The sequence below is a fragment of the Bos taurus genome, chromosome 6 (genome assembly GCF_002263795.3).
Source record: "Bos taurus isolate L1 Dominette 01449 registration number 42190680 breed Hereford chromosome 6, ARS-UCD2.0, whole genome shotgun sequence".
Lineage (NCBI taxonomy): Eukaryota > Metazoa > Chordata > Mammalia > Artiodactyla > Bovidae > Bos > Bos taurus.
The window spans coordinates 72,172,868-72,200,220 of NC_037333.1; the positions used below are offsets into that span (position 1 = coordinate 72,172,868).

The following is a 27,353-nucleotide window of genomic DNA, read 5'->3' on the forward strand; positions in this document are numbered from 1 at the left end:
GATCGAAGATTTTGTTTTTTATGTAATCCCCCCCCGCCCCCACAAAGAAGCTTAATACGAAGCTTACTTGGTTAAGGGTGGCTATGGGTGGAGTCTTCAAGAAATTCTGAAAGGTAATTTAGAGCGTTTTAGACTTGAAAGGGCGGTTGACAATGCTCCTAAAGTGAAGGGTCAAAGTCTGTAGACTTGTTTTTAAAGCGCTCCAGAGCTGGGAGATAACTTTCTGTTGTTAGTTTATGAAGGAAATCAACAAATGAAGAGGAGCTCGGGTCTTTTTTTTACCTAAGAGCTCAAGTGAGAGACTGGGAGAACCAGGCGCGGTTAACCCTGGGCGCGCCCTCAGCGCAGCCGGAGCTCACAGCTTGCTTCGCCCAGGGGCGGGGCGCGCCAGGCGGCTAAGCTTCTGAGCAGCAGAGGGGGCGTGTCCGGCGGGCGCGCGCGGGCGGTGAGGGGGCGTGTCCCGGGAGTGGCGGCGGCGGCGCGGGTCGGGTGCGCGGCGCAGCCTCCTGTGTTGGAATGTGCGGCTCCCGAGAGCTCAGGGCGCAGGAGCGGAGTAAGCGCCGCCGAGGCCTGGGGCCCCAGAGCCCGCTGTGGGTGGCGGCGGCGGCCCGGACCGCAGGGCGAGAGCCAGCGGCCTGAACACTCTGTGCAGCCCCACTGGGTCTTCGCGGGCCTCGACGAGCCCAGCGTCCAACTTTTCCACCGTCACCCTCCCCTCCCCCGAAACTCCTGCAACAAAGAAAAGTAGTCCGTGAAGGAGCGGCGACGCGGGTCGTCGCCCCTCCTCGCCCAGAAAGGCCGGTAAGCGCGGCGCGATCTGAGACACGGTTGGGTGGGGGCGGCGGGCCGGCCGGGCGGCCGTGGCCGCGGAAAGGGGAGGGCGCGGAAGGACGCGGGCGAGGCGCTGTCCAGGGCTGATTTGCAGATACTGTGGCTCGGGCGGCGGCGGGGGCGGGCGGCCGGGCGGGATCGGGTTACATCGTCGCCGCCGGGGGGCTGGGCCGGGGGCGTCGGTGAGGGGCGGCGCGGCGCCAGGACCCCCTCCCCAGTCGAGGCCGGGTCGCCGCGTCCGCGCGGGCGCAGGAGCGGGGATGTCTTGTCTAGAGGCCAGGAGCGGAGCTGCTTGGGGCCCTAGTCCTGAAACTAACTTCCTCTCGTGCTCCTCCTGCTCCGAGTCCCGTCGCAGCCCCTCGCCTGCCGGCGGCCCTCGCGTCTTCCTCCCTCCCCGGCCTCTCCCTTTCGCCGGAAGGCGCCGTTGAGTGCGGCCGGGCGAGTTGAGTCAGCCCGGGACCCGGGCGGTTCCGCCAATGGGGCTGGACAGCGATTTCTGCGCTCTGGCAGCCAGGCCGCCGAGGCCCTGCGTGCGGGGTCGTCTGGCCGCCAGAGTCGGCGGGGCCGGGGCGCGAGTCCCGCGGGGCGCCGTGGGGGAGTGAGCCTCAGACTTCCGGGGCGCAGGGGGGCCCCCTCTGGCCCTCGGGGCCCGGCGCCTCGGGAGGGCGCCCGCGGAGGCTCCCGGACCCCTGCGGAGGGCGAGCCCTGGGCGGGCGAGGAGCGGGGACGACGACGACGCGGCAACTTTCCTCACTCTTCCCGGACTGGGGCGCGCGGGCCGGGAGGGGGCAGCCTGGACTGGGAAGACTCGGTCTGGCCCAACGGCGCCCCGAGTTTGCCTGTTTCGCCGTCTTCAGTGGTGGGGAGCCCGGGAGACGCTTCAGGACGACTTGGTGTGTCGATGGTGCAGTGAGCGGGCCGAGGCGAGGGGAAGCGAGGGCGCCGGAATTTGCGAAGAGCTGCTTTGTGTTTGGTACGTATTTTGAGAAAATGGCCGAATGCCTATTTCAGTCAGGAATGCCGCGGCCGAGGCCGGCGCTGGTGAAGGCAGCACGTAGGATCCGAGTGGCACGTTGGGCTTTCGGGCTGTGCGCGGACGGCCTTCCTGAGCAACGTGGAAATGCCTGTGGGGATGGTAGTTAGGGTTTGGGGAGAATTAGGAATTATGAGTCGCCTGGGCGTTTCGCTAAGGCTTTGGACAGCCTTTGCTTTGTGTGATGGCATTTGATTCCGACTTTCTTTGGTACCTATGACTCAATGAGTTTGTTTATGCACTTGGGTGAAACGGATTACTGTTTGTATTTTGGGTTTAGCATTCTTTTTTTTTTTTTTTTTTCAGTCTTTGCCATCTGTTTTGCTTTTTCTGATTTGTAAGAGAACACCTGATTCGTGAATAACACCTTTTAGATTGGAAACTAAAGTGTGAAGATGGTGTATGAAAACCCCAAGGTTTCAAGGTGATCTTGTAATGGCTCCGCTGTGCAAGTGGGCCAAGTCAAGCACAGTGCAAGAAAGTTGCTGATAGTGAAAATGAGTTGTCTTATTTTATATGGGAATTTGAAAGTTTCTTTACTTTGATTTGTGAAGTCTTTTTTCTTTTTTGATTTGTGAAGTCTTAAATACACCAAACATCTCTTCTCACAGGAGAAAAGGTGATTACTTACTTTTTTTTGTTTGTTTTTACTTTGTAACAGGTCAAATAATCAAAAAAGAAGTAGTACTTTTTCACAATATAGTTGATCCTTGAACAATACATGTTTGAATTGTGGGGGTCCACTTGGATTTTTTTTTCCCAAGGAATAAATTGTAAAGTTTTTGAGCTTTGCAGTATTTTGAAAAAATTAACAAACCAACCATGCAGCCTAGTAATATCAAAAAATTAGGGGAAACATGTTATGAATATGTAAAATATATGTAAATACTAGTCTATTATTTACTACTGATAAATCTAATAGAAGGTTGAAATTTATCAAGACTTGCACTCAACCGAATAAGCCACCGCACTAGTGCCATTCATCGAAATGTAAATTGAGATTCATTATTAAATCATAATTGTGTAAAAGTAACTCTAGTACATACAGTACTAATGTAATAATTTTGTGGCCACCTCTTTTTAATTTTGTTGAGCTCGAGTGTTGAAAGTGTCTGCTGAAAATGCTAGGTGAGGCTAATCAGCCCTCTGTCCAGTAAATTGTGTTTTCACTAAAAAGTCACCACTTGCAGTTCTAGCGTATTTTTCATCCTGTTTACTGCAATACCATAACATCATGGACCCATACATAGTACCACTTGTGATACTGGAAGTGCTCCCCAGAAGCAAAGTTGTTACAAGAAAAAGTTGAATTGCTTGATGTGTACTGGTGTAGATTGATGTCTGCACTTGAGGTTGCCCACCATCTCAAAATAAATGAATCCATACTAATTTTTTTAAATTAAAGAAAAAGGGTATTTGTGACATCATTACTGCAGCTACACCAGCAGGCCTGAAAACCTTGCATGTTTTGGGAAATACCTTTTTATATCAAATTGAAAATTCACTTAAAAATTGTTTACTTATATATTTTTGGCTGTGCTGGGTCTTTGTTGCTGTGCGGGCTTTTCTCTAGTTGTAGAGAGCAGGGGCTGTAGTTGTCACTAAGTTGTGTCCTACTCTTTTGTGACCCTGTGGACTGTAGCCTACCAGCTACATGAGATTTCCCAGGCAAGAATACTGGAGTGCTCTTTAAAGTAATGTTGCTTTGAACAGTGCTCCTGGCCACCCAGAACCGCACAAATTCAACATTAATTATTCTGAAGTGGTCTACTTTCTTTTTTTTTTTTTCATAATTGCATTGATCACATTTATTTTATACTCGTCTTTTAAACTTATTCAGTTGCATTTTCATTGTATATATAACTCAACAGACACATAATTTTATAGGTTATTTGCAAACAGTGAGCTTATGTCCATACCCTTTCTTAGAGATTTAAAAAAAAAGCACATAAGGAATAAACATGGGATGAGGAGCTGCCTCCAGTGATTACACAACAATTTAGCTATGTGGCAGCCACTATAATACTCTAATATCTGGGAAAGCAGAGGTCAGAAAGATGAGAGAACAACCCACAAAGAAGAAATTGAATGTTTTCCATCAATTTCTATGGCTTGAGACCAGTCCTAAAGAGACGTGTTCAACTACGCCCAACCCCACTTGACTGAACAGGGCTAAGCTGCCACCAATGATTATGGGAACTGATTCAGAAAAGTGTAGATTTCTGACACAAGACTTGAATGTATGCAACATTTCCCACCAGTGTTAGCAGGCCCTAGAAAACTTGTGACTTACTTATCAGGGAACACAGGAAATCAACTTATTTTGAATAACACTACTATGGATTCTCTAAGTCCTGAATCTAAGTCATGGAATTGTTGCCATCTCTCCGTCTCCTCTTGGTTCTCTGGATACATTCAATAATGGTGCCAACTACTCCAGGAAGCTGGATGTCTATGAATTCTATCCATTTAGACAAGGAGCAGAAACATTGTCTTGTAGCCCAGTGACCTTTAAATTTCTCATGTCTTCCCTCTTAACTTTCTTTTAGGTTTTTAAATAATGACCCACCTTTTGTTTTCATTGTCCACTGGCAACGTTTCTTCTTCTCTGAAGTTTTAATTCCAAAGAAATGGCTTTTGTGGTCCTTACTTACGCCTAGATCAGAGTTGTATCCCCTCCACACAAAATAGAGAGCCACCTCTGTTAAAACTAGGATTTTACTCATCCAGTGAAAATACATAATGAACAATCAGCCAAGTGAGTCTGTTCTTTTTACTCCACCCTCAAGCTGCCTACGAGTCTACTTCCCATCATAGGAACTGCCGTTTTCAGGTTCAAATTTTGCTTGGGCACGTTTAGCTGCTTTTGCTCGAAGAACTGAGTCAGTGAAATACAGAAAATATGTCTCTGATCGCATCTCCCCATTTCTTCAACTTGTATTTAAATTTCTAAAATATTCCACACAGGATGAATTCATGCAGAAGAATTGGACTTTGGCTAACACCCTTAGGGAAAGTGGTCTACTTTCCCTAAGAAAGAATTGTCTCTAATTCTGCCTCTGGATCAGGGAGTCTTTAAGCTCATTAGACATGATACTCTATGAAAAAGATGGGAAAGGTTGTCAATCCTATGGGAGGAGAACCCTGATAGAACATCATGAAAGTCTGAAAGGATTACACCATTGAAGATGCTGTTTTTATAGGAAAAGCTGTGAAACCATCAAGCACCAGATAGTAAATTCCTGTTAGAGAAAACTGTCCAGATGTTGTGCAAGACTTCACAGGATTTACAACAGAGCCAATCAAGGAAATATGAATGAGATTCTGGATCTCACAGCAAAAAAAAAGTAGGATGAAGAGTTTTAAGACAGGGGTCTTGGAGAAATTCAAATCAGAGGAATTAAGATAATTTGATGGAGATGAGTGCATTTTTACAACATGGAGCATTCTATGATACAGTGAAACTAAAGCATACCATGTAAAGATTGATACCATATAGGAACATTTTGGGAGAAATGAAAAAGGAAAAAAGTCAAACAAAATTTGGGATGCATTTCCATCAAGCTGCATGAGTCTGACTGTCCTGCCTTCTCCACTTCCTCCTTCACCTCTTTGACTCCTTAGCGAAACCAACCCTTCCTCCTCTCAGACTGCTCAATGTGAATGAAGACTAATAGGTTGAAAACCTTTGTGATGCTCCACTTCCACTTAATGAACAGAAAATAAACATCATGTTGTACAGTTAATAAACTTATCAGTTGTGTGTGTCTTATGAAAAATCTAGTAACTTTATGTCAAGAGTCCTGAGATGTTACTGTGTCATCATCTTTATCACCTAAGTGTTCATTCCGTAGGACAGTGTGCAAGACTCGTATTGAAGTGTACCCTTACATTAATATAACATGATTGATTCTCAATATAAAATTAACTATCTGTTTTCCTGCTGTTTTTTTAACTGTGCTTTCAAAAAATTACACCACCACATAGTATGCCTTTCTCCTAGTTGGCAAAACTGTATCAGCCTGTTGTTACAGGTAAGTAGTTTTTTTTTAATGTGACATTTCCAATACTGTGGAACGAATATGACTGTAGTAATGTATGCCATAACATTTTTATAAAGATTCATTCATTTGCACGTGTTAGACTATCAGGATGCAATCATATTGATCACATTAAGTTATCATAAAGCAGTCATATTGTTGCTTCTTTGTTATCAGTGTATAAATGTTATATCCATAAATAAATATGAATTTCATACTGTTTTTATTTTTGATGTCTAGCATTAGTAATGTTTAACAACAACATTTTTAATTGTATAAGACAGTATGGGTACCTTACATACGTGTGCATAAACTTATGATATCAGTGAATACATTACTATAAATATATTTTTTCTTACAATTTCCCTTTTTTTGATGCTGGAAAATTTTTACTGTTTCTTGTCATCTCACAAAACATCTTTTGTTGACATTCTGCAAGTGATAACATTCAATAATATCCCAAGAAAGTATCTTTTATTTCTGTAATATTTGTTATTTCAAGGAGATTTTTTAGAGAAACTTGATGACTTTCTATCTGGGATATTACATCTTCCTGGTTTATATGTTTTTCTCCCTCTTCAATAAAAGCAGTTAGAATTGAAGTGTCATTTGCTGTGATACCAAAATTTTTCAAGGCCTGTGAAATACTGTTATTTGGGGAAAGATTGAAAATAATTTCAGTAGGTAAAGTTCTTGTTTTCATTTTTCCCATTTTGGAGAGGTGAACGGCTTTGTTTGCTGCCACAAGTATCTGAAATGGATTGACAGTCACTGTTCAGTTCAGTCGCTCAGTTGTGTCCTACTCTTTGCGACCCCATGAATCACAGCACGCCAGGCCTCCCTGTCCATCACCAACTCTCAGAGTTTATCCAAACTCATGTCCATTGAGTCGGTGATGCCATCCAGCCATCTCATCCTCTCGTCCCCTTTTCCTCCTGCCCCTCAATCCCTCCCACCAAATGAGTCAACTCTTCGCATGAGGTGGCCAAAGTATTGGAGTTTCAGCTTCAGCATCAGTCCTTCCAATGAACACCCAGGACTGATCTCCTTTAGGATGGACTGGTTGGCAGTCGCTGTAGGGTTTATTAACTAGCCATCAGTGGCACCTTCGAGAGCCTTTTTTTCTCAAGTCTCAATTTTTTACATATGTAAATAACAGAAGGGTCATCCTGTATTTGGGGAAATAGGTCCTGCTGAGGTGTTAACTGCATTTCATAGATAAGCAGGATTCAGTACTCCCAGAACCTCAAGACTAGCTCCCTGTTCTTGCCAGCTCCTTTGTCACAATTTTGGTGAGTTCGGGCTTACCAGGATGATGTATAGCCACTAGACTGTTAGCCTACAAAGGCAGAGACTGAGCTGATCATTGCGGGGCTGCATCCCAAGGCCTGGCCTTGGAAGGTGCTCCATAAATGAAGGTGCAGAGAGTCTCAAGTATCACCTGGAAGATCACGATCATGGGTGTCGGGGTTGGGTCTCCTGTTCTTGCTCAGCCCCGCCTGGCCTGGCCCTCCTTATGATTTTATTAACGTCTTCTTTTCTCTAGCTTACTATATTGTAATAATACAGTATGTAATATATATAACATACTAAGTAAGTGTTAACTGTCATCAGTAGGCTTCTGGTCAACATTAGGCCATTGGTAGTTAAGTTTTTGTGAAGTCAGAAGTTTCACTCCGATTTTAGATTACACCAGGGAGTTAGTGCTCCTAGCCCCTTGTTGTTCAAGGGCCAATGGTAATTTATTCTTTTGAAGATAGTTGAGTTCATATGAGATTTAATTCTCGGAGCAATTATTACAGGCTTCTACTTTGCAGACCATACTTTAATCTGTGCACAGTTGGCTTTTGGATCTTTTTCCCCTTTCTGATTTAGACCAGTAAACTGTTGAAGTGGGAGTTAAGAGGACAGCAGTTTACTATTCATGTATAGAATTTAAAATATAATTTTAAGTAGCTCTAAAAATGAAGGTTACTTAATTTTTCCACCAGAAAGTAAAAGTGCTTGAGGGAAGACATGCCATGTGTCAAACACTTGATAGAATTTCCTATAGGGGTCATAGAAATTTTTTTGATGACTGCAATAAAGAGAATTTGGAATTACAAAGCTATTTTAAAGACTTATTTTCAATAGTTAATGAAGCTGATTGGGTTTAAAGATTATATGGGGAAATGTATTTTTTTAACTTACAAAGAATTACAGTGATGTTTTGTTTTAGACCAGTAAAAGTTGTGCTTAAACTGGTGCTTTTGTGTGTTTTGTTTTGAATGCAGAGCACAGATATGGCCACCCAGGTAATGGGGCAGTCTTCCGGAGGAGGAGGGCTGTTCACCGGCAGTGGCACCATGGGCATGGCCTTGCCAAACGACATGTATGACTTGCCTGATCTCTCTCGAGCTGAACTGGCTGCGCCTCAGCTCATCATGTTGGCAAACGTGGCCTTAACTGGGGAGGTAAATGGCGGCTGCTGTGATTACCTGGTTGGCGAAGAAAGGCAGATGGCAGAATTGATGCCTGTTGGGGATAGCAACTTCTCAGATAGTGATGGAGAAGGACTTGAGGAGTCTCCTGAGGTGAAAGGCGAACCCAGTGGGCTGGAGAACATGGAACTGGAAAGTTTGGAACTCAGTGTTGTGCAGCCACGGCCTGTGTTTGAGGTAGCAGCTGCCTCAGAAACGTACAGCTCAAATAAAGACGTTCCTCAGGAAACACCCGTAGCAGAGGACAAGTGCAAGAACTTGAAGACCAAACCCTTCCGCTGTAAACCATGCCAGTATGAAGCAGAATCTGAAGAGCAGTTTGTGCATCACATCCGAGTTCACAGCGCCAAGAAATTTTTTGTGGAGGAAAGTGCCGAGAAGCAAGCAAAAGCCAGGGAATCCGGCTCTTCTACTGGAGAAGAGGGCGATTTCTCCAAGGGCCCCATCCGCTGTGACCGCTGTGGCTACAATACCAATCGCTATGATCACTATACTGCTCACCTGAAACATCACACCCGAGCCGGGGACAATGAGCGAGTCTACAAGTGTATCATATGCACGTACACCACAGTGAGTGAATATCACTGGAGGAAACACCTGAGAAACCATTTTCCAAGGAAAGTTTACACATGTGGAAAATGCAACTATTTTTCAGACAGAAAAAACAATTATGTTCAGCATGTTCGAACTCATACAGGTAAGAGTACCTTTCTCATTTATTAAGTGTACTGTACCCCCCAAAATGGAAAATGTGAAAAATTTTAAACATCTCAGAAGTAAAGAGAATGCCTCACTGCACCCACAGGTACCCATCACCTATACGCAACAGTTAAAATCATCATTTTATCACATTTGGCAATCATACCTCATATATCAACTTGTACATCAAATAACAGCTTTATTGAGATATACTCCACTTCCACACAGTTCATCCATTTACTGTTAAAATGCATTGGCTTTAGTATGTTCACAGAATTATGCAGCCAGCACCACAATCAATTTCAGCACATCTTCACCTCAAAAGGAAGCCCTTCTCAGTGGTTGCTGGCATTTCTCCCCTACACCCCTTAATCACTTTTAAATTGACTTTCAAATCTGTGTAATTAAGGGGTCTTATTTTTTAAAAGCATTGTTTGTAACTATTGATAATTGCATTACATTTTCTTGGTGTGAATTGGTACCTTTGAGGACTGATTACTGGTCTGAACAACATAGATAAGGTAACCTAGTACTCTGCTCCTCCCATCAGCAGAGAAAAGGGCTGTGGAATGCTGTTCGCATCAGATCGCATTTGCAGTAGTTGTCACTCTGTAGGACTGAACCCTGTGCTAAAAGTGAGTCCTAGTGAGGAGAGGAATTGATGTTGAAGTGGTAGGCATAAACAAGACAGCTTGCAGATAAAATTCCATTACAAGAAACACATTTGCAGCAAGATTTCTAAGCTCCAACAGATGGCTTCTGTGTAATTTAAAATCTGGTCAAGTAAAATACTTTGCAGTCTCCTTGGAATTTGTTTTAACCTGTAATTAATTGTCTCCAGGCTTTAAAACCATCTTGTTTCAAAAATTTAAAAAAGTACAAACATTTCAAAATTACATGGCATAGGAAAGGAGAGTTTCTTGGGAATCCTACACCATTAATCACTTAACTGTTTTAATTAAACAAACTATTAGACTAAACTAACCTCACCAGCAAATACCAAATATACTTCTGCCATAAATACTTCATGTTCTTTTAATAATTTTGTGAAACCTTGGGGCCTAATTTAGGATTTGCCTTAATCTGTAGAGCTTTCAGGTAGTAACTGACATGGTAAAATGCATGAGTTTTACATGTACACATTTATGAATTTTTTTAAAAAGGTATTATTGGCAGTGGTGAATATTTACAAATCTGTACTCATAACCAGGCTTCCCAGGTGGTGCTAGTGGTAAAGAACCCACCTACCGGCACAGGAGACATAAGAGACCCAGGTTCGATCCCTGGGTTGGGAAGATACCCTGGAGGAGGGCATGGTAACCAGCTCCAGCATTCTTGCCTGGAGAATCCTATGGACAGAGGGAGCCTGGTGGGCTAGAGTCAGACTCGACTGAAGTGATTTAGCACTTAACCTAACCACCATACAAGTCATCATAAAGAATATTACCAGTGTCTTTGTTGTACTGAATTTTGATTTTATTAGTGTCAGTTATATTTTAACACTTTCAAAATTGTTGAGTCACTTAAAAATTTTAAAAATTTCCCCCAAATCTAAAAATGTTTCCAATGATAAATCTAAGTTAGCTGATTTAAGAACATAAAAAATGAGAAAGATGCAGAGATCTGGAAAAATTTTACTTTCAGTATAAATTTCCAATTTTTTATGTGAATTTTTTGAAACTTAAAAAAAAATTATTTATTTCTGGCTGCATTGGGTTCTCCTTGCTGTGCTAGAACTTTAGGGGCTACTCTCTAGTTGCAGATTTCTCATTGTAGTGGCTTCTCTGCTGGCAGAGCATGGGCTCTTGGCTCATGGGCTTCAGTAGTTGTGGTACGGGGGCTTAATTGCCTCGTGATATGTGGGATCTTCCAGACCAGGGATCAGACCTGTGTCCCCTGCATTGACAGGTGGCTTCTTAACCACTGGACCACCAGAGGAGTTCAAACATTTTTTGTTACAGTGGTTTTTTGTCATTTAATTATAGTCTAGGTGCCTAATTTTTTTAATGTTTCGAAATTTTATTTTTATTGAGTTATAATTAGCATACCGTATTAGTTTGAGGTATACAACATAGTGATTTAACATTGTTGCATATCATGAAATGGTGACTAATTTTAATGGCTGTATTTTATATACTTCATCATCTATTGAATAACTTTCCCTCACCTTAAGGTAAGGTTGATATTTCCACAATAATATCATGACTTCCATAGGTACACATATCTCATTTTGCATTTTTAGTGTTAAACTTAGTGTGTCTTAATACTTTTAAAAAGCTTCCTTCCCCACCACACCCCATTATGTTTATTTGTGGTGTTTAAAAAAAAAAATTTCAAAATAATTTGTTGGTGTATAAATAGAAGGATACTGTTTTGATTATGTAAATTCTGAGAGTACCTCTGGTTTTAAATGCATGCATGAAAATTGTATTTATGGAAAAATTAATTTATCTAGTGCTAATGAGCAGAAATATAGAAATGATCCACAGGAATCACTTGTTTCTTACTTCTCACTTAGGGAACCTTTTCAGGTTCACTTAGTGGGTCTCTTAAGTTCCTTTACTGAGTGCTAAGGGTTAGGTGCTTTTACTCTGCTAATCTTCAGAAAAATTTGCTGAGGAAGCAGGGTGTTTATTTACCAAAGGCCTGAAGTGATGTTCCCAGGGTCACATGCAGCTAAGATTCAAAGTTCTGAATCTCTTTTTTATAGGTAATTATCATGGTAAGCGGCTGAGGGTTTTTATTTGAATCTTAACTCAAAAGATTTTTCACTTTGTGGGTTTGATATTTAGCTAGTTCACAGTTTCTACTTTTTTAAAAATTAATTTTTATTGAAGTACACAAATTCTACTTTAAAAGATTATATTTTTGCCTTATGTATGCCTGAAAAATTACTAGCATTTCTAGAGTATTTGTGTCTGGTTTGATGAGTTACACAGATTGAAGCAATCTATTTGTTATGAAGAATTTTAAAAGTTGATCCTTAGTTGATCCTTCATGTAAATCTGAAAGGGTATTAAATTTTTCTTCCGTTCACTTTTTTTGGTAACAGCTTTACTAATATACAATTGATAAACCATACAAATCACTGTGGATTGAACTATTCTGAGTATTTAATATAAATGGAATCATGTGTGATCTTTGGTAGCTACCTTCTTTTACTTAGTATATTTTCAAGGTTTATTCATGTCATATGTACAGTACTTGTTTTCCTTTTATTGCCAAATAATACTCTGTTGTATGGATAAGTAATATTTTATTCATCCATTCATCAGTTAATGAATATTTGGGTTATTTCCAAGTTTTGGCTGTTATGAATAATGCTGTTATGAATATGTATATGTTTTTGTGTAGATGTAATATTTTTATTCCTCTTGGTTAAGTATACATCTAGGAATGAATCACTAGACTATATGGTAATTATGTGTAATCATTTGAGTAACTGACAAATTGTTTTCCAAAGTGGCTGCACTGTTTTACAGTCCCACCCATACTGTACTGAAGTTCTGAATTCTCCACAAATAATTCTCCTAACAAATATATTTTAACATCTGTCATTTTGATTGTAGCCATCCTTTGGGTGTGATGTCTTCATGTCTGTGGTTTTGATCTGAATTTTTCTAATGGCTGATGATATTGTGCATCTTTTCATGTCTTTATTGGCCATTTATATGTTTTCTTTACAGAAATATATCCAACATTTTATAAGCTGTCTTAAAATTCTTCCATGTCAAAGTATGCATTTTGTTGCTATGATGTATTTACAACTAATCTATAGCTACTGGCTAATAACAACTGAATAGTTATTAAAAATACATTTAACACTCATCAGTGCTTTCTATTTTTTTGTACTCGTCTTTTCCTTATCCCATTTTTTTAGACACATCTATTACTGTAACTTACAAAATAATAACTGACGTTTATTGAGGGCTTTGTGTGTTAGGCACTGCATTAAATGCTCTGCATATATTTTCTTGATTTAAATTGTGGCTCAGAGGTTAAAACGTCGGCCTCCAATGCTGGAGACCCGGGTTCGATCCCTGGGTTGGGAAGATCCCCTGGAGAAGGAAATGGCAACCCACTCCAGTATTCTTGCCTGGAGAATCCCGTGGACGGAGGAAGCCTGGTAGGCCAGAGTCCACAGGGTCGCAAAGAGTCGGACACGACTGAGCGACTTCACTTTCACTTTCAAAGATACTTTTACAGAAAAAGAAGCTTCTCCAGAGTCATAATTATTATCTTGTGGCCAAAGAACAGGTGAAAACAAATTATCAAGCCTTTTTTTTTTTTTTTAATGTAATGTTCCATTGTGTCCTGAGAGACAGCTGCTTTTATTTTTATTTATTTTTTAATTTTTCCGGCTGCACCCCATGGCATGTAGGATCTTTGTTCCCCATCCAGGAATCCAAACCGTGCCCTCTGCATTGGAGGTGTAGAGTCCTAAACAGGAAAGTCCCTATCAAGCTTTTTAAAAGATACATATTTTGTGGTTGATAATGTGTGTACAAAAAATACATATTTCCTGCCTTTGAGTCTTTTAATTCTTTAGTAAATTACTGGCCTGTCATCTTCAGTTACTCTCAGTCCCTGTCGCTTAATGATTATAATTTGCTTTAACACTGACTTATTTTATAAAAGTTCTGGCTACCACTTGAAAATTTTAGCTTGAAACAATAGCTTCCTCACTCAAAAATGTTATTGCTTAAAGCTAACAATTTCAAATAGTAGTTTTATCATTTATAAAGACCAAAAAAATTACCCAAGTCATAGCATCAGAAAATTTGGGTAGATTTTTAAAAGAATATCATTGAAATATAGTTGATTTACAATGTAGTAATTTTTTTAAGGATAATTCTATTTTTAAGATGTTGCTGATAACCTGATCCAAGATAGTTTTTCAGTTCTTAATATTTAATGTAATAACATGTAGCATTACTGTGAAAATTAAAAGGGCTGTGAGAATTCAGAAAGCCAATGATACTTTTTATTAGCAAAGCTGATATAATGTAGTTATGTGTATTTTAAATGATTTTTCTAATACATGATAAAAATTGATCATTTTGCCAGGAACAGGAGAAAAAAATCCTCAGTACTGCATGATATGTATATGGTTGAGAACGGTATTTGCATTATTTTATCATATTTGAACACTAATCATTATATTTTTGTAGGTGAACGTCCGTATAAATGTGAACTTTGTCCTTACTCAAGTTCTCAGAAGACTCATTTAACCAGACATATGCGTACTCATTCAGGTTGGTAAGAAATGGGAACTTTAAAAAAAATTTTTTTTTATTGTAGTGCTTTACAATGTTGTGTTAGTTTCCACTGTACGGCAAAGTGAATCAGTTATACAGTATACATATCCATTCTTTTTAGACTTCTTTCCCATCTAGGTCACCACAGATCATTGAAGAGAGTTCCCTGTGCTATAAACAGTAGGTCCTCATTAGTTATCTGTTTTCTCATAGTAATTCATATATATATGTCAGTCCCAATCTTCCATCTATTGTTTTTAGTAAACTGCCATTATAAGAAAGTTCTTCTAGACTAGGAACTGGATCCTAAATGTTTATTTATAGCATAATTCTGAAATCAGAATTAAAAATTAGTGGTCTGCTAGGGTAGAGCTGTATTAAATGGAGATTTCTAACCAGGGAGTCCATAGGTGGAATGTCTAAAACTGAATGTAGATGTATGTGTGTACTTTGTCCAGGCGGAGGGTCCTTCAGTTCAGTTCAGTTCAGTCGCTCAGTCGTGTCCGACTCTTTGCGACCCCATGAATCGCAGCACACCAGGCCTGCCTGTCCATCACCAACTCCCGGAGTTCACTCAGACTCAAGTCCATCAAGTCAGTGATGCCATCCAGCCATCTCATCCTCTGTCATCCCCTTCTCCTGCCCCCAATCCCTCCCAGCATCAGAGTCTTTTCCAATGAGTCAACTCTTCGCATGAGGTCAAAACTTAAGTTCCATGATGTAATAAAAGTTGAACATAGGCCAAGGCTGGTTAATCCTTTTTGAACTGCCTCTGCTTTCTCATACTCCCACCCAGCTGCCCTTGCCTCCCTTACCCTCCAACAGAGCATAACACCAAGTTTCATACTGTGTGGTTACCAGGTTCCAGGGATTCCTTATAGCTGCTCAGTTTCTGAAATTTGGATTTGTTCTCTGGGAGTTGACAGGGCTTCTGAGGGCTGGTTTATAAAGAGCCAAACTTTAAAGAATGGTAGATAACCATGATTCCAATTTATTAACTTATAATAGATAAAATATAGGTCTATAGCAAGTTGAAGATTTATATCCCTTCCAGTGACTGAAATTATCAAGAACACCAACCAGAATTGGTCCCCATTATTTAAAACATAGATAGAAAGCAAAGTTAGGTCAATATTAGCATAGTGGTCTTGAGTGGATAATTCGTTTTAGTCACACTGACCCTTGGTGAACAAGCACATCTGATCAGCATATTCTCCTAAATTTAAATATATAGCCCTATGGGGGAATTCTGCTAAAATTTTGCTGTGTACCGAAGTGTATATAGACCCAACTCCCCTTACCTTAGGATAATAGTTTGTGGTGTCTAATTGGATAGCCACTGTCCATATGTGGTTACTGAGCTAGTGAAATGTGGCTGGTTTGAATTAAGGTGCATACCTGAGTTTAAACAGTATGAAGAAAATCATATAATCTTTTTAAAATATTGATTACATTTTGGCATGATGCTGAATATAGTGGGTTAAGTAAGTAAAATTATTGTTACTTGTTTTTTTGTTTTGTTTTGTTTTTAGCCTTTGTAATGTGACTGCTAGACAACTTAAACCTCTGTTGCTTGCATTTTATTTCTGTTGGGTATTTCTGTTTTAGGTCAGTGATTAAGACTCGATTATAGTATGAATTCTAATTTGAGCAGCTGTGAGGGATCACAGCATGTTTACTGGCCCTTCTTGACCTTACATGCTTATCAAGTTTTATACTTTGAATGCTCTTTCTCAATCTTCTTAACTATTGAGTTGAGTCACTTAACCAGAAACCTGTTTTTAGTATTACTTTTGGGTGCTTCGTGGTTTCACTTTCTGCGGATAACATGGATGCTTTGTTGAGGATAGGCCATCATATCCTACTAATATTTGTGCTGTAGCCTTTAAAAAAAGAGTTTTTCATGACTTAGATCATTTCCATTTTCATAACTGTCTTGTCTATGCAACCCTATAGACCGCAGCTCACCAGGCCCCTCCATCCATGGAATTCTCCAGGCAAGAAAACTGGAGTGGGTTGCCATTGCCTTCTCCACTTGTGATAATAAGTTCTGTTATTGTCCCCATTAAAGCCTTGAAGCAATACAACCATTTTTTCTGTGGAATGTCCTCTCTTCTGGATTTGTCTTAACTTAGCTTTCTCATGGTATCTTTAGTTTTTCCTTTTTCCCTGTGCCTTGTATAACATGTACACTGGTAATTAAGTCTAAATGCTTGAATTGTGTCTCACTTGAAATATCTGGTTGACCTTTTATTAGTGTCACTGGATCAGAATGACAACACACTTGTATGTTTTTCATTGAATGAGTGATACTGTTGTCACTGTATAAATCTGTATCTCTGTTTTATACCAAACAATAATGATTGCCTGAATGATTTTGCATTGATTACTGTTATCTTTTGCTATATTTTAAAGTTGATTTTTACTAGTTGCCATTGTAATATAGCAAATATTTTTAAAGTGTTAATAATGAGTAGCGGTTAACTATTTATTGTATGCATGCTGGGTGCTGAAAAATTGAAACTTGTTATCTCAAATCTTAGTACCTCTAGAATACTTAAATCCCAGTTTATAGATTAGGACACTGGTTTTGAGAAGATAAATGTTTTATCTAAGGTTAATTTGTCATTCCTCCAATTTAGAAGAGCCAGGGTTTGGCTTCATATTTTCACACTCTCAGTTTTAGTCATCAGCAGTGTTTACAGAATATTATGGCTCAGCAAATGGCTCAAGAAGCTACAGAATAATGAAATTAGAAACACAAAGTATGGAGATAGCAAAGCCACTGTCTTTTATTGGATGCCAATAATTTGTGAGTCACTAACAGGAAACAAACATGGCTAGTTTGTTTTGTGTATGAGTGTGCTGAATTATTTCCAGTGGATCCTATATTGCAAATCATTGAGGCTAAATGTGGTCAAATTGGGAAGGTAGCCTTCCTAACTGGGTTGCATGGAGTAAACATCTTGGGTGCTTTCTTTGTGGTCTGGAGTCTGATCTTTACAGGTCAGCTTGGGCATTCACTTCCCTGTTCATCTTTTAGGGAACAGAAGTGTGTGCTTAGATTAATTTCTGGAAGAGATTAGGCTCCGTTGAGTTGGTACATTTTAGCTAAAATGACAAATTAGTTAATGAAACAAAACCACATTGATTATTTCCTTGGAGCACTTCCATTCAGGTAGGTCTTCTGAGGCCAAAGTCAGAAGGGATCAGAGTAATGGTGTGGTGAAATATATAGACACACTAACCTAATCAGCTGTTATTCTGTGTTCTATTTGTGTTTACAAGTGATGGTTTTGGAAGCATCCTCACTTAAATAGTTTAGAGATCCTGATACATTGAACTTATGTTTGCCACTATATTTTTGTATATATCACCCTGGATAGTTCCCCCATTCTCCTAGCATAGGAGTTCATTTTGAAAATTTTTAAACAGTATTTTATTAAGTCTAATTTACACACTTGAAAATGCACACATCTTAGGTTTACAGGTCAGTGACTTTATATATATTTTCTCTTATTTGACTGCCATCTAGGTGAAGACACCAAATGTTTCTACTACCCTTAGAAAAGTTCCCTCTTTATTCTTTCCAATCAGTACTCCCCTATTTCCCCTCAACTGATAACTCTGATTTCTGTTAATTTTTTTTTACTTCTGTAAAATGTTTTTGAGATTCATTCCATGCTGCATTACCAGAACTTTTTTGTTTATTGCTGAGTAGTATGCCCCTGCTGCTGCTGCTGCTGCTAAGTCGCTTCAGTCGTGTCCGACTCTGTGTGACCCCATAGACGGCAGCCCACCAGGCTCCCCCATCCCTGGGATTCTCCAGGCAAGAACACTGGAGTGAGTTGCCATTTCCCTCTCCAATGCATGAAAGTGAAAAGTGAAAGTCAAGTCGCTCAGTCGTGTCCGACCCGCAGCAACCCCCTGGACTGCAGCCTTCCAGGCTCCTCCGTCCATGGGATTTTCCAGGCAAGAGTACTGGAGTGAGGTGCCATTGCCTTCTCCAGTATGCCCCTATTATTGTTTAATTAGAAATTCCCTTTATACTCTTCCTGGGCTCTTTTTTATAAGAATGTGCCTTATACCTGTACTTTATTTAGGAAGAATAAAATAGACATATGACACATTCATAAAAGTAAAATTAAAAATGAGTAAATATTCCTAGAACTGGAAAAGGGAATTAAGTTAAAACTGTTGGTACAGGGCAAAAGAATGTTCATTCAGCTAGGTATTAATAAACTGAACTTGATGAATTGATTTTTCAATACAATAAAGATTTAATAACAATAAAGCAAAAATGGGGGTGGAGTGAAGGAAGTGGTTAAATGATGTCATCATAGTTTTAAACAGAATCCTAGGAACTCCCATTCCCTGACTGTTTCACACATGGAGGCTTACACCTTACTTGATGCAGGCTGTGTAAATACCCTCATTCATTAGGGTTTATAAAATGACATTTGTTTATTTATGGCTCTGCTGGGTCTTCATTGCTGTGCAGGCTTTTCTCAAGTTGCGGTGAGCTGGGGCTTCTCTTGGGGGGCTCACTGTCGTGGTGTCTCTTGTTGGGGAGCACAGGTTCTCGCGTGCACAAGCTTCAGTAGTTGTGGCACATAGGCTCAGTAGTTGAGCCTCTTGGGCCCTAGGGCACGGGCTCAGTAGTTGTGGCACACAGGCTTAGTTGCTTCTCAACATGTGGAATCTTCCTGGATCAGGGATCAAACCTGTGTCTCCTGCATTGGCAGGCAGATTCTTTACCACTGAGCCACCATGGAAATCCATAAAATGACATTTTCATTATAATTCTTTTATGAGCTCAAATATTTTCCTAAAGGGATCAACTCCATTCATCAACTCTTTGTATACTCAAAGGCAGAATTTATACAGTAAGGCAAGATAAGCACATGAAATCTTCCCTTTTGTTTAGCCATTCTATAACTTAGACCAGTTTATTCCAAAAGTCATGAATTACAGGCAATGTGTTTTGACTATTTGGCCATCTGTCCTATACTAAGTGCTCGAACTGGATTGGATTATTTATAGCTTACAACACTTAAAGAGTACTTTACAAATGAGGAAATTGAGCCTTAGAGAGTTTTCAGTACCTTGCTAAAAACCTCACGATAAGTTGCAGAGCCCCATATTTGATCCCCCCAGGTATTCTTATTGTAGAACAAGTTCTTAACGGTTCTGTCACATTTCTTTTCCCCATTCTGTGTCTATATATGTTAAGTAGATGTTTGTCTCCATTTAAGTCATTTAATGGAAAGGACAAGATAGGACCAAGTAGAAAGTAATGCATCGTGTTTTAGAAATCTGTTGGTAGACTAATATGTGGTCACTGACAATGGGAACGTAGTCGTAAACTGAACAAGTTTTTGTGATCTGTCGTCACACATCTTTTTAATCAGGTAAAGCTTAGCATCTATGTGGTTTTATTAATATCTGAATAGTTTTGCTTTATGAAAAAAGATTTGGTGTGAATTTGAGACTGTTCGAGAGATGAATTTTCATAAATGTCAATTTCCATTTTTCTGCTATGCATTCCATTGGACCAGTGGGGTTTGGATACCGTTTGGTAATATTTGCTAGACTGTGATCTAGATGGGTATGTATTCAGGTAGAATGAGTTAAATCTTATGCCTTTAATTTGGGGGTGGGTGGGAGGCTTCTGGTCTTGTATGTGCCTGTGGTTATGACTTCTTGTTCTTATTTAATATGCCATATCTATTTGTATGCCCCTTTTCATTTACCTAGTTCCTTTGCCCAGTCTAGAAGAAGGTGGGAGAGAATTAAGAAAAGATGTTGCTTGTTAAACTTTTTCTGTAGAATAGCAGCTCTGTGGCACTGGAAAAGTTTGACTCAGCTCTTGCCATAAAGGACAAAGGGTTAAATCGAAAGAAAACATGTTTTGCTCCCTGAGGCCAAGGCATTGTTTTAAAAGTTTCACGTGGAAGGTCTGGGAGTGTGGCAGAGAGTGTAAAATACTTGAAATTCCAAGGTTTATCTTAAATGAATGTATGGGAATTTTGTGTACTATTCCATTATATGTTTAACTAAAGATAAAAACTTTAAAATTACCTTATCTCTTTGAGTGCCCTTGTCCTAGAATTAACATTAAGAACCTAAGCCCCAAGGGGTAGCCAAAAAAAAAAAAAAAGCCCAGATTAGTTTGCCAGTAATTGTTGTGTACTTCTTGATGAATCTGTGTTCTTTACTAGTGACTGAGAGCATTAGTTAATGAATTTTTGAAAGATGATTGAGATAATTATTCTTCCATTTGGTATGAGAATCAAAGGATAGAGCAAAGATATACAAATAAATATGGTAAATATAAATTGCATGATAAAGTCTTCATGAAATAGTTTTGGTGGTTTTGTTTATTTATATATGTATATCTCTATATCTATCTCCACTTCTTGATGAACATATTTGAATAAATCTTGAATTCATTTCTTAATGTGTGCCTTCTGTAACATCTCTTGTCTACCTTCAGGTGAGAAGCCATTTAAGTGTGACCAGTGCAGTTATGTGGCCTCTAATCAACATGAAGTAACCCGCCACGCAAGACAGGTTCACAATGGGCCTAAACCTCTTAACTGCCCACACTGTGACTACAAAACAGCAGACAGAAGTAACTTCAAAAAACACGTGGAGCTACATGTTAATCCACGGCAGTTCAACTGCCCTGTATGTGACTACGCAGCTTCCAAGAAGTGTAATCTGCAGTATCATTTCAAATCTAAGCATCCTACTTGTCCTAATAAAACCATGGATGTCTCAAAGGTGAAACTAAAGAAAACCAAGAAGCGAGAGGCTGACTTGCCTGATAACAAACTCACCAGTGAGAAAACAGAAACAGAGCAGACAAAAGGAAAAGGGGATGTGACTGGGAAGAAAAACGAAAGGTCTGTAAAAGCGGAAAAGAAAGATAATGTTTCAAAAGAGAAAAAGCCTTGTAGTAATGCCTCAAGCCAAGTGACCACCAGAACGCGCAAATCGGCCATGGAAGGTAAAGAAGTGGATGTGTCCCCGGGAAACTGTTCAGAAAAAAGCTGCAAAAGCAAGAAAAGCAAAAGGAAGGTGGAAGCTGAAGCCCATCCCTTACAAGAGCCTGTTAATGATGAGGAACCTGTGACAAAAAAGAAAAGGAAGGCAGAAAGCAAATCCAAAAATAGTCAGGAAGTGCCAAAGGGTGACAGCAAAGTAGAGGAGAATAAAAAGCAAAACATTTGTGTGAAAAACAGTACAAAGAAGAAAACTGTGAGAAGTAAATCATGTAAGAAAAGCAGCCAGCCTGCTCAGAGGCGGCCCACTCAGATGGAGTCTGCTCAGGTAGGGTGTGTTCAGACAGAGCCGCTGCCGCATCCTTCTCCTCCCCCTCCCCCTCCCCCTCCCGTGGGGTGTGGTGAGGTCGAGGTTGTCCAGAAGGGGCCTGTTCCCATGGAGCCATCTCCTTCCATGGAGCCTGTTCAGGTGACCCCTGTTGAGATGGAGCCTTCTCCTCTTCCTCCTCCTCCCCCAGAGCCTGCTCAGGTGGGATCTGTTCAGGTAGAGCCTCCTCCCCCGCCTCCCCCTATGGGGGATGCTGAGATCGAGGTCGTTCAGAAGGGGCCTGTTGAGACAGAGCCTCCTCCTCCCATGGAGCCGATCCCCAGAAGGTCTCCTCGCAAAGATAATAGAAAGGAAAAGTCCAGCATGCTGAGTGAAATGGCACGGAAGGAGCAAGTCCTTATTGAGGTTGGCTTAGTGCCTGTTAAAGACAAGCAGCTTCTAAAAGAAAGTGCCAGTGCACAGGATCTCTTCCCACCATCACCACCCCTGCCAAAGGAAAGCTTAAAGGGGGAAGAATCGAAAGACCAAAATTTGTTGCCTGCAGGCGAAGGAAATGAAGAAGCCCCTCTTCAAAAAGTGGAAGCAGAAGAGGCAGGTAAGAGTCTGGCTGGTGTTGCTGCTGTTATCAAGGAATCTGCCAACACTTCATCCTCTGAAGAAAACTTGAATATGCCAGAGGGTGAAACTTCAGAGGATAAACATCAAGCTGAAGCTATGCTCTGTGAAATGGAGATGGACACTGATGAGAAGAAAGCAGAGAATTTCCCCAGCAGAGACTCGGCAGTTGAAGAACCAGTTTCACCACCACTTTCTGCTCTACCGCTAGAAAAACATGAAGCCGTGTCCACAACTGCTGTGGCCTCACCTCCTGTCACCGTGGCAGTAAACGAGTCTCAGGAAATGGATGAAGACGAAGGCATCCACAGTCATGATGGAAGTGACCTAAGTGACAACACGTCAGAGGACAGTGACGATTCTGGATTGAACGGTGCTCGGCCAGTTCCACAAGAGACCAGTGGGAAAGATGGAAAGGATGCCTTGGCTGTCAAAGTGGCCGCGGGAGATTTCGTTTGTATCTTCTGTGATCGTTCTTTTCGAAAGGAAAAGGATTACAGCAAACACCTCAATCGCCATTTGGTTAATGTATACTTCCTTGAAAAGGCAGCTCAAGGGCAGGAGTAATGAAACTCTGGTCAAGGCTTCAGTTCTTAGTGTATAAGGTCTCTGACATTTTATATTCATTTGGAGTAGTAGACAGCCTTTTGTTTTTAAAATTAATTACTGTCCAATCTTGATTTTTAAGTCCCACTCTTTTTCTTAGGACTCCGTGTACCTACTGATGTACACATTTTAGCAAATCCAAGGGAGTTAGTATACTAAACCAGCGGTCATCTAAACCTGTTAGCTTTTTAAAAATATTTTTATCTTTTGCCTTTAACTGAACCAAGGATGCCAAGGTGGTATTAGAGCATTCTATCAATTTGTTCAGCAATAACTTGTCAGTTTTTTCTCATGTCTGTCTTCCTGTTCACTTTAGTTTATTCTTCATTCCTTGTTTAGCCCTATAAAAATTGGCTTACTTAAATGGCAAATTACTTGAAGAATTTGCCTGCTTTATTTGAAGTTAGCACTTTAAAATTGTGTTAAAGATGAGAAAATACATTGAATTTGAAGAGAAATTCTGCCAACAGTAGATGTTCTATCGGTTCAGGTATTTACTTCCTGATTTTTGATCAATAGGTATTTCTTATTTGTGTATATGTTAATTGTCCTAAAAAAAAAAAAACCACTGATTTTGGTGTGTTTTTTTGTTTTGGTGCTTTAATGGCTTAAGATTGCACTTTTTAAATCTATGCAGTTACATTTTTTTCCCTAGAACTAGCATTTGTGTTGAACAGTAACACTTTATACATATATGGCATTTTATTTTTTCCTCTTTGGAGGGATGCTTTTATTCTTGTTTGCAAAGGGCAGGCTTTTTTTCCCCTTTGCTGCAATTGTCTTGCAGAATATTATTGTGTACAAATTTCTGAGCAAATGAAATATGTAGGTTCAATTCATATATATGCCAGAGTCTGCATTTCAAATGTTATTTATTTTAAGTGGATGTAGTGAAATCATAGCTCTCAGTTTGAACTTTACAATAAATAAACCACTAGGTCTATATTGAATGGATATTTATCTCAAGTATCAACCATAAGTAAACTTTTGACGTGTCTTAGTACATCTACTTCCTAAAAGTGCAGTGTTAAATCGTATCTTAGAGGAAAACCTCATTGGTAGATGGTTGTTGTTTATGTCTACTCCGCTGAATAAAGGGCTGTAATTTTTATTTGGAAACTGCAAATCTGGAACTAGGAGGGATAATTCCTCCTTTAAGTTACACACAATATGAGTTTGTGAGATTCCAAAGCCATAGCAGTTATACAGAAAATCTAGGATGAGAAAGGTAGTATGGTAGACCAGCTGCTACTTCCTGTGAATACAGTAGAAAAGGCTGGTGAAACTGAAGTTCAGTCCAGATTTTTAAAAATCACACTTTCTCAGGGATCTCCACCAACTAGTGGGTGTCCTGGCTGTTCCTGTGACTGCCTTTTTCTATAGGTGAGGCCTCAAATGAGTTGTAGCTATTCTGGTGTTCCTATGAGGGTACTTTGTATGGAAGAGTATATACTCCCAAACTTTGTTGGTAGATTCTTTGGCCAGTCACCGAAGAGTATGAAAGAATCCAGCAAAGGATTTTTCTTATTGATAGCAGTTACTCATTGTAGTCCAGTAAAGTATGATCCCAATAGGGAGCCTTGAATAATTTCAACCCTCCCATATTCTTTTCTAAAATTACCATTTTATATTTCATTTATTTTCTTTTGTCTGATGTCTGAGAAAGGTTTCAGAGTTTGGCAATGCAACGTGAAAGATTAGGAAAATATTGAAGTATTGGTGGGAAACTTGATAAAAAATCATAGATTAAAGTTTGATAAAAGACATTTGAACTTGGAATTGACTGGGAGGCCAAAGATATAAAGAAGCAGAAGACTCTCTCAAGACATGAGTAAGTTGTGTGTTACTGGTGTGTGTTTTGTATGCATGATAGGGATTTGTAAATGATGTTGAATTCTAAGCTCCGACAATCATTGTCAACGAAAGATCAAGCTGCAAATATTTATGTTTTAAAACTTAAATTATAAGGCTAGTTAAACCTTTCTGACAACTATTTTTAATGTTCATGGGTACATTTTGTATGTTACCTTTAACAGTATATGTGAAAAAATTCATGTTAAGTACAAATTGCCAACTGGGAATCAGTTTGGGAAAGAGGTATTGTGGATTCTTTGATACTTCAAAAAAAAATTTGACTTCTGGGGAATTTGGTTAATTTTCTTATCTAGATTTTAAGGCTAGAATGCCAAAAGTGAACATATGAAGGAAATTAAAACCCTTTATTAAAGTGATCTGTGAAAACATTGTTACTGGAAATTGAGTGGACTTGAGGCCTTTCTTCCAGAAAACAAGGACTTGATTGTCAGGCCTATATTAGGTTCTGAAACTTAATGCCATGTATTTGTACTTATTAAAAATTGTTTCAATGAAAAGTGTATTAGTAATAAGAACTTCTGGTCTAGTTGGAAGTTCTTCCATTTAAAAAATGTGATATTTACGTGGAACTGTTTTGAGTCTTTTTGTTTTCTCAGTTTCCCCTCCACTGGATAGGATTGAAGCTAGAATTTTCCCTTTTAATAAAGGAATGAAAGGTGAACATGTTATTTGTAAGTTGATATTTAGTCCTAGAGCAAAAGTTGAAAGACTAGAATATGTTATAAGCCTAATCCTAGGTAGCCTTATAAAAATATCTCTTTTAACTATCTTCTGAACCTATATTCACATTGGTTTTTAAGATATATTAAGTTATATATTTTTTCTCTTTCCAGAGCTGCTTCTGTGGGGCTACCCCCCTCTTTTTTTTTTTTTTTAATTGAGGTGTCATTCACAAAGGGCTGCATTTTTTGAAAGATTTCTTACAACTATGGCTGGGTATTTTACTCTAGTCTTCCAAGAAGGGCCATTATAACTTTATTGTGACTTTCGAAGTGACTTGTGAAGTCACTTCTGAAGTCAATTGGTCTTTAACTTTGGGGACTATTTTGCATGTAAGTGCTAATTCAGATTTAAGCTTGAGTCATCGCATATCATCCCATGAATATTGACAATGGACAGAATACCTTTCCTGTAGTTTCAGTTCTAGACTGAAAAGCTTGGGAAGAAACTTCATTTTCTTTTTTGCACAAATCAGAAAAATAGCTACTGTGCAGAGTTTCCTTGTTGACATCAGCAGGTGAACTGGACTTCTAGTTTTAAATCAGACTAGATTGAATGGCTTTTATATTTTCACATGTATACATAGACTCTCCCCATTTTCATCAACATCCATTAGTTATTGAACTTTATGAACTGGCATTGAGACGTTACAACAATGTTTGTTGCACCAACTTTATTAATTTTTACAGTGCAATACATGTTATTTTTCAGAGACAAACCAAAGTTTAATTTCTCAAGGTTCATGCTGTTTACTTCAGCAGCATTTGATGGAAGATCTTTTATATACATTTGTAATAGATAAAAAATAAACCAGACTGCAAATCCTTTTTCTTTCTTTTTTAAAGCAAACCATGTACCAAGTTTTTTGGTTCAAATTGTGTAGGATAAGTTAAATTGCATTCTATTAACCAATATGCGTATTTCTGTAAGTATAGTTACATTGAAATAAAGTTTTAAAACATTTTATGGCTTTGTTTATTATTGGTATATCAAGTCAAATTTATTTGGCTGAAATTATAAGTGTATTAATAATTTTCAAAATCTTTTACCCAAGGTAACAATAACTCATGGTAAGTAGAAAGATTGTGGCAGACATTGTCCTTTGGGCTAACAGTCCCAGTGGGTAGTACTTTCAAGCCTTTCTTTCTATAATTTGTTTTCTGGGAGGTGGAGCTGAAGGTCAGGGAGGAAAAAACCTGCAGAGACGATGTATAGGAGGTTTTCCATAGTAATTTCTTTCCAACTATAGGTCCCTTTTATAGTTTTAATGTACATGCCCCATCACAGTTGCAAGCCTGATACTAATTTTGACTCATGATTGGGAAAAGATGTACTGAAGAGAAAATTAGAAGTTACATTGAATGTTCACTAGTTTAAGGATTTTACTGTATTCAGTGGAAATCTGAGAATATGAAACCCATGAAAAACAGATAAGCCATATTCTAGTAAGATTCTGTTTCCTTTGTTAGTAGAAATATACAGTTGTGCTGTATGTTGAAGGCTTAGATATTTCTGTGGCCTTGAGAGAAGAGGGAGAACAAGTTGGAGAAACATCAGAACAACTGGATTGCATTTTGTCTTGATTCATCAGATGACCTATAAGATCATGAATCAGAAAAGAATGGATTTTTCTTGTTGAATTGATGAGCAGTTCACCTTTCTCCTGTAAGACTTTATCAGCAAAAAGAAAAATGAATTTTCAAGCATTTATTATATTGGCATGGTTGAATTAATAACAGGAATACAAAGTTTTCTGCATGATGCAAGGATATATGGGGAATTTATCATGAATATATAAATGTTATTGATGTGTGACTTAGTTTGTTACCTTTAAGTTATCAGTGTATTTGGTTACAAGTGT

The 27,353-nt window shown here is 39.4% G+C and overlaps 2 protein-coding genes across 4 annotated transcripts in view; both read left to right on the plus strand.

The window, feature by feature from the left end:
- The first annotated feature begins 508 nt into the window (after positions 1-508).
- On the plus strand, positions 509-26,458 carry RESTB (RE1 silencing transcription factor B). Of its 3 annotated transcripts, none has more exon segments than NM_001101880.1 (4): positions 509-801; positions 8,178-9,081; positions 14,255-14,338; positions 20,838-25,433. In NM_001101880.1, coding segments are annotated over 3 exon segments (3,000 nt in total). In that variant the 5' UTR covers positions 509-801; positions 8,178-8,186; the 3' UTR covers positions 22,859-25,433.
- RESTA (RE1 silencing transcription factor A) overlaps positions 14,256-27,353 on the plus strand; it is a 148,377-nt gene continuing 135,279 nt past the window's right edge. Inside the window, exon 1 of the mRNA XM_059887772.1 lies at positions 14,256-14,338. The gene's annotated coding sequence lies outside the window, so the exon portion shown is untranslated. The remainder of the gene's footprint in view (positions 14,339-27,353) is intronic.